This window comes from Drosophila montana, unplaced genomic scaffold (assembly GCF_035044405.1).
Source record: "Drosophila montana isolate Dmon_TW-CO22-7 unplaced genomic scaffold, ASM3504440v1 contig_1505_1, whole genome shotgun sequence".
NCBI lineage: Eukaryota > Metazoa > Arthropoda > Insecta > Diptera > Drosophilidae > Drosophila > Drosophila montana.
Genome location: NW_026996452.1, coordinates 758,665 through 772,984, shown reverse-complemented (window position 1 = coordinate 772,984; position 14,320 = coordinate 758,665). Strand labels below are relative to the sequence as shown.

Here is a 14,320-nt window from a genome sequence, read left to right as displayed (position 1 = left end):
GGATTTGATAAAGTGTCTGCACCTACCATGAGCCCAGCATGGCGCGATCCTTGGCTAGTGTTAGTGAGACCAGGACGTGCTCCTGATAGAAGCGCTGCAGATCCGTGGCCCTTTTATCGCCGTCGAACGCCTTCAGATAGCGACGCACAAACTTCCTGATGCCCAGCTGCATGGGCAGCGCATGTGGCGCCAGGTACGTGACCCTCGGCTCGGGCATGATAATGGGCTTGCATTCGGTGACAGACACAAGCTCCACATCGCTGTCGCTGTTGCTGCTGCTGCTGCTGCTGCTGCTGCTGCTGTCGCTGTCACTGTCACTGACCGTGACCACGGACGTGCTGCGTTTGGCCACGGAACGGCCGTTGAGGGTGCGCAGATCTGGAAACATGGTGACCAGCTGCTGCTCGTAGTTGCGCGGCAGCGGATTCCGCTTGACGTTGAGCTCGGTGAGACGTAGACGCTGAAAGACACGCAGCGGTCGGAGCGTCTTCAGCTCGTTGTGCTGCAGCGAGATGCAGTGCAGCCGAGGCAATCGCTGCTCAACGCCACGAAAGCCGCCCAGATGGCACAGGTGGTTGTTGTCCAGCAGCAGGCGTCGCAGCTGCGGCAGCTCCTGCTCCATAATGTCAATAATTGCCTCAAGGCACTCGAACTGCTGCAGCGCACAGAACTCGCCCTTCCAGTAATCGTCCGCATAAAAGCGGCACAGATTCAGGCAGCGTTTCCTCTCATCGTACCGCGACATTATCACCTTGCGCAGCTTCCATCTGTACGGCTCGTCCACCGCGATCATGGGCGGTCTGTCGTTAACGCGCAGACCCACGACCGGCGGACGATGTCCGCGCAGCTGCAGCTCGGCGGCCAGTTTGTAGTTATCCACATAGAAGGTGAACGTGGCCCGTTTATCCTGCTCCACATCCTGCTCACCGCCCTCATGCAGATAGTAATACCTGAACTTCCGAGGCGCCACGGCCAGGCGCAGCTTATCCAGCACCTGCTTCACGGTGTACCCGCTGTTCTGACTAAACACCAGGACGCGATACCAGCCATACGGGCTAATGGGCACGGCAAATCGCCAATGTGGACGGCCTACGTAACGATGATAGTAATAGTTGGGTTTGTGTTGTGGCTTTTTCTGCTGCTGGTCTGGGCTCGTAGTAGTGGTGGGATCCACGACAATGGAGCTCAGTCTTTGGGATGTGTCGGCACCTGAGTTGGGGTAATTGTTCTCCTCATTGTTGCTCATCGTGACATTTGCGCTTTCGGCTCATCTAAAAAGAGAAAAATCAAATGAGTTCCAACTTGTAAAAATCGAAAAAAAGAATCTTAATTTGTATTAAGCTGTTGCAAACTATAGTAAACTAATAAATTGAACCAGCATATACATAAACGTGGTTCAAACTTCGTTTTTTAGTTTCTCTGATAGAAAACGTAATTTAAATTCGTAACAAATCTGTATGCAGTGCAGAATAAAAGGGTTTGCCATATGGAAGGCACATTTAACTTTGTCCCTAATCCCCCCCACCGGCAGCTACTCATCCGCTCGCTCATTGTGAATGCTGAATTGAGCTGCCCGTCGTTTCCCGGTTCCCATGCAAGCCAATGATATACACAGTTTGTTGACTGTGGAAACATGAACAATAAAATATTTTTGTAAGCACTTTTTATGGCTGACATTTTTGCTGCTCTTCTTGATTTGCTTTATTCTTTTTCAGTTCCAACGTTTTGCCAATTTATTTGCGATTACCGCCCCTCGTTGTCGCTGTCATATACGCTGCAATTTCCCATGCAGAGTCCCCCACACACCCTGCCCCTGCCCCGTTTTGGTGGCATTATAGCCAAGGGATTCAGCGGAGTCAACGTCCATCCAAGCAGCTCTCCTGGCCATATGTTGCACACATTATGCTTACTTAACAATTAGAGACGCTCTTGTAATTCCAGTAAATTGCTTTGCTCGCTTTCTATACCCTCTACCCAGGAGAGTGCATTAGCTGGGTAGCTGAAACGCAAGTAAATGTTAAGTCTGAAGCCAACCGGATGATAAAAAACAAAACCAACTTAAGTCCAGTCTTTACTCTGCGCTAATCTAGAGCGAAGATCCAAGCTACAGGATATCTGCTAGTTGGTCTCTTTTTTCTGCTTTGGCGCTTTTGTTTTAGGCCAACATAGAGCAGGCTTCAAAGGGATGGTGCACTGTGTTTTTGTACTTATTTTAAGAGCTCTTTGCTCATTGAGCCAAGTGAGCCGTGTGAATGGCGGCGAGTGAGCTTTAAGGACCAATGGCCGACTGACTTTGATGGCCAAATCAGAGAATGCTCAAAGTGTGTCCAGTGAATATCATCATCATCATCGTCATCATCTCCAAGCCCAGGCGAGCGATGCGACATTTCGAATGCATCTGTAGCATCACATCCCACACACAATTGAAGCAAATCGAATAGAAAATCTGAGAATTGATCGGCACGACTCAGATGTCTATTCTAGTATATCTGTTGAGATATTAATGATTACACCCGATGCCATTAAATTGGTTTCTTTTGCTTTTGGCCTCAGATAAATTTCTTTATGCATGATAACTCAGCGTGAACACAAATGTCTCGCCTGAGGCATTCGAACAGGGGAAAATTGTCTGATTGCATGACAGACTCATACACTCAGAGAAAAACGTGAAATGTACAAAAAATGTCTATGATTGATAAATATTAAATATACATATATATATATATTTATCTTGAAATAAGCATTTAGAATTTAGTTGGCAATGAAAATAAATTTCTTCCGTCACTTAAATAATTTAAAGGTTTTTAAATACACATTTTTGCCAATTTTCAAAAAGTCTCGATTTCAGTATTTGTACTTAAAATAATAATAAAAATCCTGCATATTTTCTCTGGGTGCAGACACACACACACACACACACACACACTGGAGGCGTTACTTTCTACCCCGAATACAGAAATAGGGCTCTGGTTCTGAGAGCCGGGCACATTGTGTGCTGGCAGCCAAATCAAAGACCCTTTTGCCCATTTACTGATAACGGACACACACACACACACACACACGTACACACGTACACACCAGGCGGGCCCGTAACATGGCATTTGTTTAATGGATTAAAAATAATACGTACACACAATATGAAAAGGGACAGGGAAAAACTGATAATAATCATAGCACGTTGCCGGCGTGGGCAAATGGAAAATGTGCGGCGTGTCATAAATTAATTTTCGGAAAATTCAATAGCTTGTCCGCAACCGAATCCAAACTCAACAACGTATTCCAATCCAGATGCCTATTAATAATAATAATGCCATGTCGTTTTGATGGACAGTCAGTGTGAGGCGTTGCACAAAGGATTTCTCTCTGGCTTTTCACCAAGGACGAGGTGTGCACCGGTAAAAGCGGCGAGAGGGGGGTGGGGGGGGGGCAGTCTCTTATCAAAAGCGAAGCACTTTCATTGAAGTTTTGGGGGTTGAAAGGCTTCGCATTGCGGCCGCAGGAAGCGAAGCCATGAAAAAGCTTTTTGAAAATTATGCAAAAATCATGATTCGGCACTTTTCATTATGCGCCCAGCTAATTAGCTATTCAGTCGAGTGCGCAGAGCTCTGGGAAAAATTGCTGAAAAACTGTTGGCAGCATTTGCCGTTTGCCGCAGTTACCACATAAAAGGTTTCCCAAAGCATCTTACGAATCAATCCTTTGGATCTAGGCGCATGATGACTGAGTCACCCTTCCGATTAACGAGCCGAATCTTAAGGCAGGGTGCTGGTTCGAACCATGAATCGAATCAATGACAATTTACAGTGCTTGCAGAACTGATAATCATTTCGACTATAAGCCGGAAATACTATCTTGCAATCCCCTCCAGTCGGATGTGGGGCTATTGCATCGTTGCTTCTAAGTATTTTGTGCTTGTGTGTGGCATTTGTTACTACTTACTACTAATTAAATCTTCAAAGCTGTTAACTAAGCACTTCCAACAGGGTTCAGTGTAGACGCATAGTCACGCCTAAGGAATTACAAGGTGGAGTCTAAGTTCAAAGACTTTGAGCCTCTGTTAGTCGAGACGACATGCCTAATCAATTATGGGTTTATGATAAGTGCAAAGTCTTGGAGACTACAATTTCGAGTCAAGTGACAAGTTAAGTTAGGAGCAGTTATCGCAGACGCAACTCCGACAACGGACAAGCTGGTTGGTTTATAAAGCGCAGTAGATATGCTGGGAATATTCGACAGACCCTACGCCGATCCCGTTCGGCTGCCTTTGGCCAACGGACCAGGGCCCATTCTGACCATAGTGTTTGTCTATTTGCTCTTCGTGCTAAGGCTGGGCCCATGGCTTATGGCGAACCGTAAGCCCTACCAGCTGCGTGCTGTCCTGAAGGTCTATAATGTCATCCAAATCCTGTACAACAGCCTGTTCTTCGTGATCGTAAGTGCAGTCGTAATTATACGGGCTAATCTTGGCAATTAATTTATGATGCATCGTTTCCACAGAGCATGGAATTTATTCTCGTGGATCAGGCATATGACTTTAACTGCCTCACGATTCTGCCGCCGGAGCACGAGAAGAAGAACATGGAACGAGTGCTCGTCTATGCGTACTATTTGAACAAAATACTCGATCTGATGGACACCATCTTCTTTGTCGTACGCAAGAGCTACAAACAGATAACGATGCTGCATCTGATCCATCATGTCTATATGCCAACGGCTGGTTATATACTGATACGATTCTTCGGTTATGGAGGGCACGTCATTGTAGTCGGACTGTTGAATGTCATCGTACATACCGTGATGTACACCTACTACTACCTCTCGGCCGAAAGCCCGGCTCTCAGGCAAAATCTCTGGTGGAAGCAGTACATCACCATCATGCAGATGGTCCAGTTCATACTCATGTTCCTCCACAGCATTTGGACCCTAGTGCAGCCCAACTGTAATGCAGATCGTCCAGTGATCTACTTGGTGCTAGCCGCTTCGAGTTTAATGCTCGTCATGTTTGCCAACTTCTACGCGCACGCCTACATACTGCCAAAAAGGAAGAAGCTAACAGATGAGAAGCGTAAATAAGTTAGTTGATATACGATTCATTGCTGCGGGTTCAGGTTAACACATATAGCCGTAAAGTAGGCTTAAGGTATATTTGTTAGCGAAAGGGGAACACAGAACCGCCCTTAATCCAAAAAAAATCGAAAATAAAGAATCTCTCGTAAACTCAAACTTGAATAAAAATTGTTACTGGGTGTAACCACAAAAGCAAAGTAGGCTTTAGCTTCAAAGCTGTACACGAAATTTTGAATTTACAAAACTTTTAACAGAATACACGATAAAAACGAGGTTTTAATTCGTATCCCTTGTTGTCAGACTTAAAATATAGAATGTTTCTAAAGTATTATTCACTGATATTGCACACACGTTTACATTTGCGTTTAAATATAATTAAAACAGAAATTGGATTAATCTCTAGATTATGCTCATTAATTTCGGCTAAGATTAGCTATCGTTATGTTTGACATATTCGACAGACCGCCTGCGGATCCCACGCGCTTCTTTCTCGCCTGCAGTCCCTGGCCCATGGTCCTCATAGTATCTTTTTATCTGCTCTTTGTGCTGAAGCTGGGGCGCCAGTTCATGGCAAAGCGGACGGCCTATGATCTTCGAGTCGTACTCAAGATATATAATCTGGTGCAGATCTTATACAATGGATTGGTATTCTTTGCGGTAAGTGTGATGTGAATCTAAAGATCAGATCTCTCTAGCTTACACAATTGCAGGCAATTTGTTATCTGACTGCGTTTAGGCCTCACAGCCTAGGCTGCATAACGGTGATGCCTCAGGACCATCCATTGAAGAACATAGATCGTCTGCTCTCCTATGCGTACTATATCAACAAGTACTTCGATTTACTGGACACCATTTTCATAGTGTTGCGAAAGAGCTATAAACAGATCTCGGGTCTGCATCTGCTGCATCACCTGTACATGCCCATCACGGGTTACTATGTGATCCGGTTCAACGGCTATGGTGGCCACCTTATAGTCATGGGTGTCCTCAATCTCTTCGTGCACGTTGTTATGTATAGCTACTACTACATCTCATCGCAGATACCGCCTGCAGAGCGGAGAATCTGGTGGAAGGAGTACATAACCATATTGCAGATGCTTCAGTTCCTGATTATATTTGCGCACAATATTTGGACATTAATGCAGCCAAGATGTGAGATTTCTCGAGTGCTAACCTATATGGTACTCTTCATGTCAGTTGCTATGTTTTTGATGTTTACCAACTTCTACACACACGCCTACATACTGCCTAAGAAGAAGAAGAAGAAGCAGAAAGAGGTGGCCTATGACTAAAGGTGAATAAAAAATATAATTATATTCAATTACATTATATCTTTCCTTTTCAGAGTTAGATACAGGGTTTGGCGCTTAACTAAATTATATTCGTATAAGTTGTAGGTTTTAAATAAACACGCAAGTCTTAGCATAATATCTGACTACTTTCAGTGCTTCGTTTTTGGTAAACGTAAGTCTCATTGAAAGAGAAACACAAGGTTTGTGATAACGCAACTCTCCGATCGAACAGTAGCAAAGCGCAAAGCAAAATATATATCGTATATTTATATCAATATATTCTAAATGTCTCTTGTTATTCGGCTCAACTTGATCTTAAACTGTAAATAAACTTTCATTGTAACTTAGCTCAAAAGCTGATATTTCAGCAATTTCATATATGAATAAGTCACATAGGCTTGGTATTTAATACAGGGTGTTGAAAAAACAAAAGCTAAATGTTTTTATACATTCGTGAAGTTAAATGTTAGAGCCTGATTCCAGTATGTTTTAAATATGTTACATTTACGAACTTCACATTCTGGGATTCCATTAGCAAGTGTCAGTTGTCGGTAACATGTCAATGGTAAAAGTAACGCTTCTTTGAATAAACAGCAAACAAAACGGCCTCGGAGTAGGGGCTCCATTTAATGGACTCCTTGCGAGACTTGGCCATCTTTAAATGTTAAATGTTTCTTATGGGAAAACGTACAAGCAACATAATTGACATTATCAAAAAATGTAAGAAATGTTGACAGTGAAATAAGGCTAAATAAAGAATACGCGGCGATATGCTGTGTTCCATGTTCCTCAAGTTAAGTATTCAAGATTGAAACAAATTTAAGATATGTAAACATAATCAAATAACATCGGATGTTAACTTCTGCCTCACCCTGTATTCACTAATGAGGAATTATTTAATAGGATTCAAAGCGAGTGTACAATGTGCACTGAATTTCCGAATTCTATTTAGCAGCAGAGTGGAATTTGAAGAACAAACCAATTAAACTGAAAACTAGTCGTAACACAACTTTTACATCGAGCAACCGCAAATTCGGAAGGTTGTAAAAAGCACAAATAATTATCGCTATGTTTGAGGTTTTCAATAGGCCGCCTGCAGATCCCGTCCAGCTTCCACTGGCTGTTGGCCCATGGCCAGTGATTTTAATAGTGACTGGCTATCTGCTTTTTGTGCTTAAGCTGGGGCGCCTTTTCATGGCCAACCGAGCACCCTACGATCTTCGAGTCGTACTCAAGGTCTACAATTTGTTGCAAATCGTGTACAATAGCACTCTGTTTATGCTGGTAAGTGGGCTGCTCGATCGTTTTGAACTGATTTAACTGCTTTATACTACTACTTCCACTAATGCAGGCTATATACGTAATCTTTGTGGTAAGACCCTTTGACCTGAATTGTATAACAGTGCTGGCACAGGACAATCCCTTCAAGAGGGTGGAGCGCGTCCTGTCCTATGCGTACTATATCAACAAGTACTTCGATTTACTGGACACCATTTTCATAGTGTTGCGAAAGAGCTATAAACAGATCTCGTGTCTGCATCTGCTGCATCATCTGTACATGCCCATCACGGGTTACTTTGTGATTCGGTTCAACGGCTATGGTGGCCACCTCATAGTCGCGGGTGTCCTCAACCTCTTCGTGCACGTTGTGATGTATAGCTACTACTACATCTCATCGCAGATTCCGCCTGCAAAGCGGAGATTCTGGTGGAAGGAGTACATAACCATATTGCAGATGCTTCAGTTCGTGATTGTATTTGCGCACACCATTTGGACCCTAATGCAGCCAAAATGTGAGGTACCTAAGGCACTGACCCAAATGTCACTTCTGGCGGCGACTGCCCTGTTTTTGATGTTTGCCAACTTCTACACACACGCCTACATACTGGCCAAGCCGAAGAAGAAGCAGATCAATGACTAGAGGTGAATAATATAATTTATTTTTTGTGTGTTTTTTAATAATATTCAATTAAATCATCTTTCTGTTTTTCAGGGCTTAGTGCTGGGTTTGGGGCACAGCTAAATTTAATTTAATTTTAACTCGTAGCTTTTAAACAAACGTAACTGAGTTCTTAGCTTAATCGAATGATCAGGCCGCGGACTATTTTAAATACTTTAGCTTTGTCAAAACTAATCAATTAGTGACTCGGTAACGACATTAAAATTCTATATATTGTTTTTGGAATATCTTAGCCTGATCGGTATATATAGAGAAAAAGAAGCAAAAAAACTCTCCTTTCTCTGCAGCAGGTAGGTATTTAATCTTTGGCACCCGGAAGACAACTTTAGTCTCAACTTGAATTTAAACTGCAAATAAAATTGCATTGTAACTAAGCTAAATTGTTGAACTTTAGATATGTATACGTAGGCATACGTCTGGTATGTAAAGCACACGAAAAGGCGCATAATTAAAGGCAAATATTCACGTCAGGGGAATTATTCAGTAGGATTTGATGGTGCCCAATAAATTAAGCGAACGTGCAATGTGCACTAAATTTTCGAATTCTATTTGGCAACTGAATGGAATATAAAGAACAAATTAAATAAATTTAAAACTAGTCGTACCAGAACTTTTACATCGAACAACCGCAAATTCGGGACGTGGTAGAAAGCACAAATAATTATCGATATGTTTGAGGTTTTCAATAGGCCGCCTGCAGATCCCGTCCAGCTTCCACTGGCTGTTGGCCCATGGCCAGTGATTTTAATAGTGACTGGCTATCTGCTTTTTGTGCTTAAGCTGGGGCGCCTTTTCATGGCCAACCGAGCACCCTACGATCTTCGAGCCGTACTCAAGGTCTACAATTTGATACAAATCGTGTACAATGGCACTCTGTTCTTGCTGGTAAGTGGCCAGCCCGATCGACTTAATGCGCGTTCTATCTAATCTTTTGATGTGCTCTAATGCAGGCTACATTCGGCATCTTTGTGATAAGACCCTATGACATAGAATGTATAATGGTGTTGACACCGGACAATCCCTTTAAGAAAGTGGAGCGCGTCCTGGCCTATGCGTACTTCCTCAACAAGATACTCGACCTGCTGGACACCGTTTTCATAGTGCTGCGCAAGAACTACAGGCAGGCCTCGGTGCTGCACGTCGGGCACCACGCGGCCATGGTACTGGCCGTCTACAGTGGACTCCGATTCTATGGCTATGGTGGACATTTAGTGCTGACGGGCTATCTTAATGTGTTCGTGCATTGCGTGATGTACATCTACTATTACATATCGTCCCAGAGCCAGTCTGTGAAGCAGAACCGCTGGTGGAAGCAGTACATCACCATCATGCAAATGCTTCAATTCCTGATTGTGATAGCGCACAGTATTTGGACTTTAAATCAGCCCAGCTGTAAACTCTCCCTCTACCCAGTTGCCCTGGTTCTGTTCATGGGAACGGTCATGTTCATCATGTTCAGCAATTTCTATGTGCACACCTACATTCTGCCAAAGAAGAACAAGCAGGAGTGATTCCTAGCGTCGAGTTTTTATGGTATCTTCTTTCTAGTCGTATGCTCGAGCGCACTGTTTTATTAATTGGAATTAAAATAAAGTACAAATTTTGACACAATCCGGCCCAAATCGAAATTTCTTAATCAGAGCACATTTTTGGTTTTAGTCCCGAAACACCTTAATATTTACAAGATTTATAAACAATACTCAAACTATTTTGTAAACATAATAAAAATTTGCTTGAAATTAAAAAGAAAAACCATCTTGTTAATGACTAAGCACTTAATCTGCTTCCTGTCTTCCTTCCTAGCGTGTATATAGACTAAATTCTATATAGAATGGTTCATATAAAGCACGGCATGAATGCGATTCCATTCCCTTCCAGTGGAATTAGGAACTGCATTTTTCTTCGAGTGTTTCCTGGAATCCAGGCCTTGTGCATGCCCTTTAATGAGCCAACACAAAATGTTTTCTAGTAAATATGCAAAATGTAGCAATTAAGTCAAATGCACAGACAAATGACAAAGGCACAAGTACTTACGTATTCCCAGTATAAAGTAAAAAGAAGCTGCTTAAAACTCAAAAACTCGAAAGCAAACAACAAACGACGCGCACTCAAAAGATGAAACATAAAACGTAGCCCCAGAAGAAGACCATAAAAAAAAAGCAACAACAACAACAACAAAAAAAAAGTAAAAGAAAACCACATTGTGCCAGGGCGCACTTAAAAAGCAACCATCATCAGCTACCAGGCAGCAGCAGCAACCGCTGGGGGCACCTCCCAAACGGCATATGGGGACAGAAGTCTTCGGTCGGTCTCTCGACGAAATGCCATAAAAATTGCAACATAAAAATTAAACCACTAAACGCAGCGAAATTGCGGGCTTTGGGGGCGCTGATAATGTGCCCAGTTGAGTTAAGTTCAGTGTGTGCGTTTCTTTTTTTTTTTCTGTGTATACCCTAAAAGAAGGTATTCTACTTTTGGCATACCATGTGCCATTCTGAAGTCAATTTTCAGCGGCTGCGCACCTTTTTTAACTGAATAAATAGCTTCGGTGCTTGCAGTCCGATCGTAAAAAAATGTTAAGGCCCAACTGAGTGTATATACCAAAGCGCAAGGTGTCAGACTTATAATTAAAGCTCGACAAAAACAAGTATCTTTCCAATTCTTTAATACATCTAATTATGAAAATTAAATGCTAAAAGCCTAATTAGAATACACAATTTTCTAATAGCATCACCCACCGCTGGAGGTGTTTTATTTGCCCGTCCGGCTAACTATCCCCCTTTTCACAGCTAATTTTGACACTGACTTTATTAGAGCCAAAAACTTAGAAGGAAGGTGTTAGTAGAGAAAATAGTATTTTTAAGTAAAAATTAAGAATAATCTTAATTTACTATATTATTTAAGAAAATACAATTAATAGGAAAAAGAGAACGAAAAAAGTTATTAATAAAGTAAGGAAATTTATACTAGATAATTGAGTATTATTAGTAGTATGTATACAAGAAAATAAATATTCCTAATCTGTGCTAAGTGAAAACCAACATACCAAGTTAGGAGCCTATTGGTCTTATAATCTTCGAATGAATCTTGGAAAATCATATCCCAAGATGGATTTGTTTTCTATAAACTATTAGGCCTTAGACCTTGTGTATTCCTCAGTATAGGTTTATTTTCAGCTCTCATTAAGGGTATTCACTCTTCGACTTTTTTATGATAAGTAGCTGTTGTTTTCTTTTCTGTATTTAATTTTTGCTGTTGACTTTGACTTTGGAGTTGTTGAGAGAGTACAGCAAGCAGTTCATAACGCGACCCGCAGTTAGTTGTTTTCAGTTGTTTTGAGTCACCCTCACGTACGGGGGGCAGCTGCTGCTGCTGCTGCTGCTGCTGCTGCTGCTGTTGCGATTTAGGTAATGATATTCAATAATAATACGAGAGTACATGCGCAAATTTCAAATATCGCATAATAAAAAGCACTTGCGTCGCGCTAAGCAGCCGACTCTTTCAGCATTTCAGACATGCTTCGACTGCGCCTTTAGAATTTAATGTGCTTATAATGCCGCCTGCTGGCACTTGAGCCCATTTCCCACCCATGGCCGAGCAGAGCCCATACCGAGTTTCAGTCTTGAATCCGATACCAATTCGCATCCGACTCGTCGCACACACGTTCACGTAATTGTAAGCGCAACCCTCGTCGCAATTTCTGGCTCTTTAACGGCAAATGATGTCAATTCCAATGCGAGGCAGTCCCTGACCGGGTCTCAGTCCCAGTCCCCATTCTATCTCTAAATATGCTCATCGCGTTTTTCCTATTCTATCGAAAATTGAACTTAATTGGTGCGTGAAGTGTGCGCACTGAGAGGATTCCATCTAATGCTGCCAGGCAACTAAATATTCCCGTCTGCCACTCCCCGTTTGCCAGGACACACACAGCCCAAATCCCTGATAGGCCTCATTATAATTCGCCAGCGAGCAGAAGGCAACGTCGGCAATCAAATTGGACAGCGACCCACATTCGAAGGGGATAGCCCAATAAACAATAATATAATGCGATAATTAAAACTTTTGTTGCTACATTGAACGAGATCTAATCAAAAACATACCCCAGCAACGCCGAGTAACCTCTTGATATGGAAAGAATTATAACAAATGCAGACCCTATAAGGAATACATTTTATTGATCAGACTGTCTGTTTCTTAAGCCTGTCAACTCTGAAAAAAACAGCCTTCCTTTGTCCATGTCGACCGAAACGGACGACCATATTATCAACATGGGACCTCTATAATAAACAGCTCTATAGAAAGAATCGGTCATAGGTGTGGTTTTTCAAAATATTATCTTAAACAGTTATTGAGAACTTTAATCAGAAGAGTTCTAGTAAGAATATATCTGATAGCTCTAGTTCAACTATTGAAATAATAATCTTCCTTATATAATCTTCCTTTTTCAAGATGTTCTAACTATGCCGGGCAGCTTACGAGCATTACCTGAACCTTTTGACTAAACCCCTTTCGAATATCGAGCACCAAATCATATTCATTGCCAACTTCTTGACGATAACTTGAACCACCTTATCAAATGCTACGCGTGTCGCAGGGTATTTAATCTTCGACAGACTGTTTTTTTCTCATATCGCTAGGTTTTCCCTTTAAAGCATTCTCAGCTAGTTATCTCAAGATCACATAGTTATTTTACAAAGAAAAAAACTCGGAGTTTACAAGGATTTCAAATTTCACAAGAAATACTCAAATTAAATATTCAAGTTTGGAGTGTTACAAAGCGACCCTCGTGCTCCGAGCAGGCATCCCAACTGATTAGCATAAATTCGTCTATGTCTATGTTGCTGGAAATGTTGTTGTGGTTGTTGTTGCTGTTGCTGTTGTTGTCGTCTTTTGTCAACGTGTCTGGCATGGCAAGCAAAAAGTTTAGCAGCCAAATGCAGACAGGCACGGACTACTAGGAGTAGGATCTTGGTCTTGGGCTGAGGCTTGTCTTGGCCTGTCACTGCGACTGGGACTGGGACTGAGACTGGGGCTTGGCCTGGCTTGGCTGTGGCTGCTGCCACATGGAAACATGTGTCACTGAGGGCTGTCTACTTATTGCACGACTAATGTCAGTTGCACTGGCTGCCCCTCTGGCTGGCTCTGGCTCTGGCTGTGGCTCTGGCTCTGGCTCTGGCTGCCAGTCAACAAAAGGTAGCAAGCAAACTTCCTGGCACACAAAAAGCTTTTTAAACTGCAAAATGCAGCTGATGGAATTTCTTTAGGGGTTGCAACTAAGTTGGGGTGTGGCATGACGGGGGGCGGAGGGAAGTTGGAAAACTGGGCTGTGGTTTGCCATTCAAGCGCAAATTATTTCCAAGCCGTTGACATCGCTGGGTGAAGGACGTGCCTGTCGGCCTGAAGGCGATTCCCAGCCTAAGTAGTTTCTCAACTTGTTCCTTGTTCCAGGTCTGCTGTCTCTCTCTCTCACTCTCTCACTCTCTCTCTCTCTCTGTTTCCCTCTCTCTGAATAGGTTCACTCATTTGGCAGGTTTTCTATAATGGCCTCTGCCAGTCTGCCACTCGCTTCCTTTCTAATATTGCTTGGCATTTTGCATTACAATCGGCCCCGACAGCTGCGGATCGAGCCCGGTTTTCCACCCAAGTTCCAGCGCTGCATTATCTCACGCATTGCATCAATTTCTCATAGCCAACGCCTCCTGGCTGATATCTCTTCAGGACTGTCGGCAATCTAATTAACGCAGTTTGTCTTTGGCCCCGGGCCCCAAAGGAATATCGTGTGCCCGCTCATCAATTGCTTTTGCCGGTTATTTTATTTTCGTGCTGCAGACAAAGTTCTGCAACGACTCCTAATCATATTTTAGTGCAGCCCAACTAATTGTGGCTGCGGTTGACAGACAAACAGGGCAAACGCAAACGCTGCCAAACACTGAAAATACTCTGAAAAAGGCAAAGCAATTTACACCTCAACTCTGTAAAATTCACAAGACATTGTAAAACA

At 42.7% G+C, this 14,320-nt stretch overlaps 5 protein-coding genes across 8 annotated transcripts in view; 4 read left to right on the top strand and 1 right to left on the bottom strand.

The window, feature by feature from the left end:
- nxf4 (nuclear export factor 4) overlaps positions 1–14,320 on the bottom strand; it is a 74,374-nt gene that overhangs the window by 32,337 nt on the left and 27,717 nt on the right. For all 3 annotated transcript variants that reach the window (XR_010437245.1, XR_010437244.1, XM_064691099.1), the window contains one exon: positions 27–1,271. Coding sequence is in view for 1 of the 3 variants with exons in the window: in XM_064691099.1 (XP_064547169.1) it covers positions 27–1,246 (1,220 nt within the window). In the remaining 2 variants the exon portion in view is untranslated. The remainder of the gene's footprint in view (positions 1–26; positions 1,272–14,320) is intronic.
- LOC135434533 (very long chain fatty acid elongase F-like) lies at positions 4,048–5,223 on the top strand. Its single transcript, XM_064691148.1, has 2 exons — positions 4,048–4,432; positions 4,498–5,223. The coding sequence occupies exons 1-2, from the start codon at positions 4,217–4,219 to the stop codon at positions 5,071–5,073; spliced, it is 792 nt and encodes a 263-aa protein (XP_064547218.1). The 5' UTR covers positions 4,048–4,216; the 3' UTR covers positions 5,074–5,223.
- Positions 5,359–6,704, top strand: LOC135434521 (very long chain fatty acid elongase F-like). 2 transcript variants are annotated; one of them, XR_010437247.1, is made up of 4 exons: positions 5,359–5,724; positions 5,778–6,361; positions 6,413–6,460; positions 6,513–6,704. XR_010437247.1 is itself a non-coding variant. In XM_064691133.1 (3 exons), the coding sequence occupies exons 1-2, from the start codon at positions 5,509–5,511 to the stop codon at positions 6,357–6,359; spliced, it is 798 nt and encodes a 265-aa protein (XP_064547203.1). In that variant the 5' UTR covers positions 5,359–5,508; the 3' UTR covers positions 6,360–6,361; positions 6,413–6,497. The 2 variants fall into 2 exon arrangements, 1 of the variants encoding a protein (XP_064547203.1); XM_064691133.1 differs by lacking the exon at positions 6,513–6,704 and having other exon boundaries at positions 6,413–6,497.
- Positions 7,279–8,544, top strand: LOC135434538 (very long chain fatty acid elongase F-like). Its single transcript, XM_064691152.1, has 3 exons — positions 7,279–7,643; positions 7,711–8,282; positions 8,353–8,544. The coding sequence occupies exons 1-2, from the start codon at positions 7,428–7,430 to the stop codon at positions 8,278–8,280; spliced, it is 786 nt and encodes a 261-aa protein (XP_064547222.1). The 5' UTR covers positions 7,279–7,427; the 3' UTR covers positions 8,281–8,282; positions 8,353–8,544.
- On the top strand, positions 8,641–10,046 carry LOC135434547 (very long chain fatty acid elongase F-like). Its single transcript, XM_064691157.1, has 2 exons — positions 8,641–9,204; positions 9,270–10,046. The coding sequence occupies exons 1-2, from the start codon at positions 8,989–8,991 to the stop codon at positions 9,828–9,830; spliced, it is 777 nt and encodes a 258-aa protein (XP_064547227.1). The 5' UTR covers positions 8,641–8,988; the 3' UTR covers positions 9,831–10,046.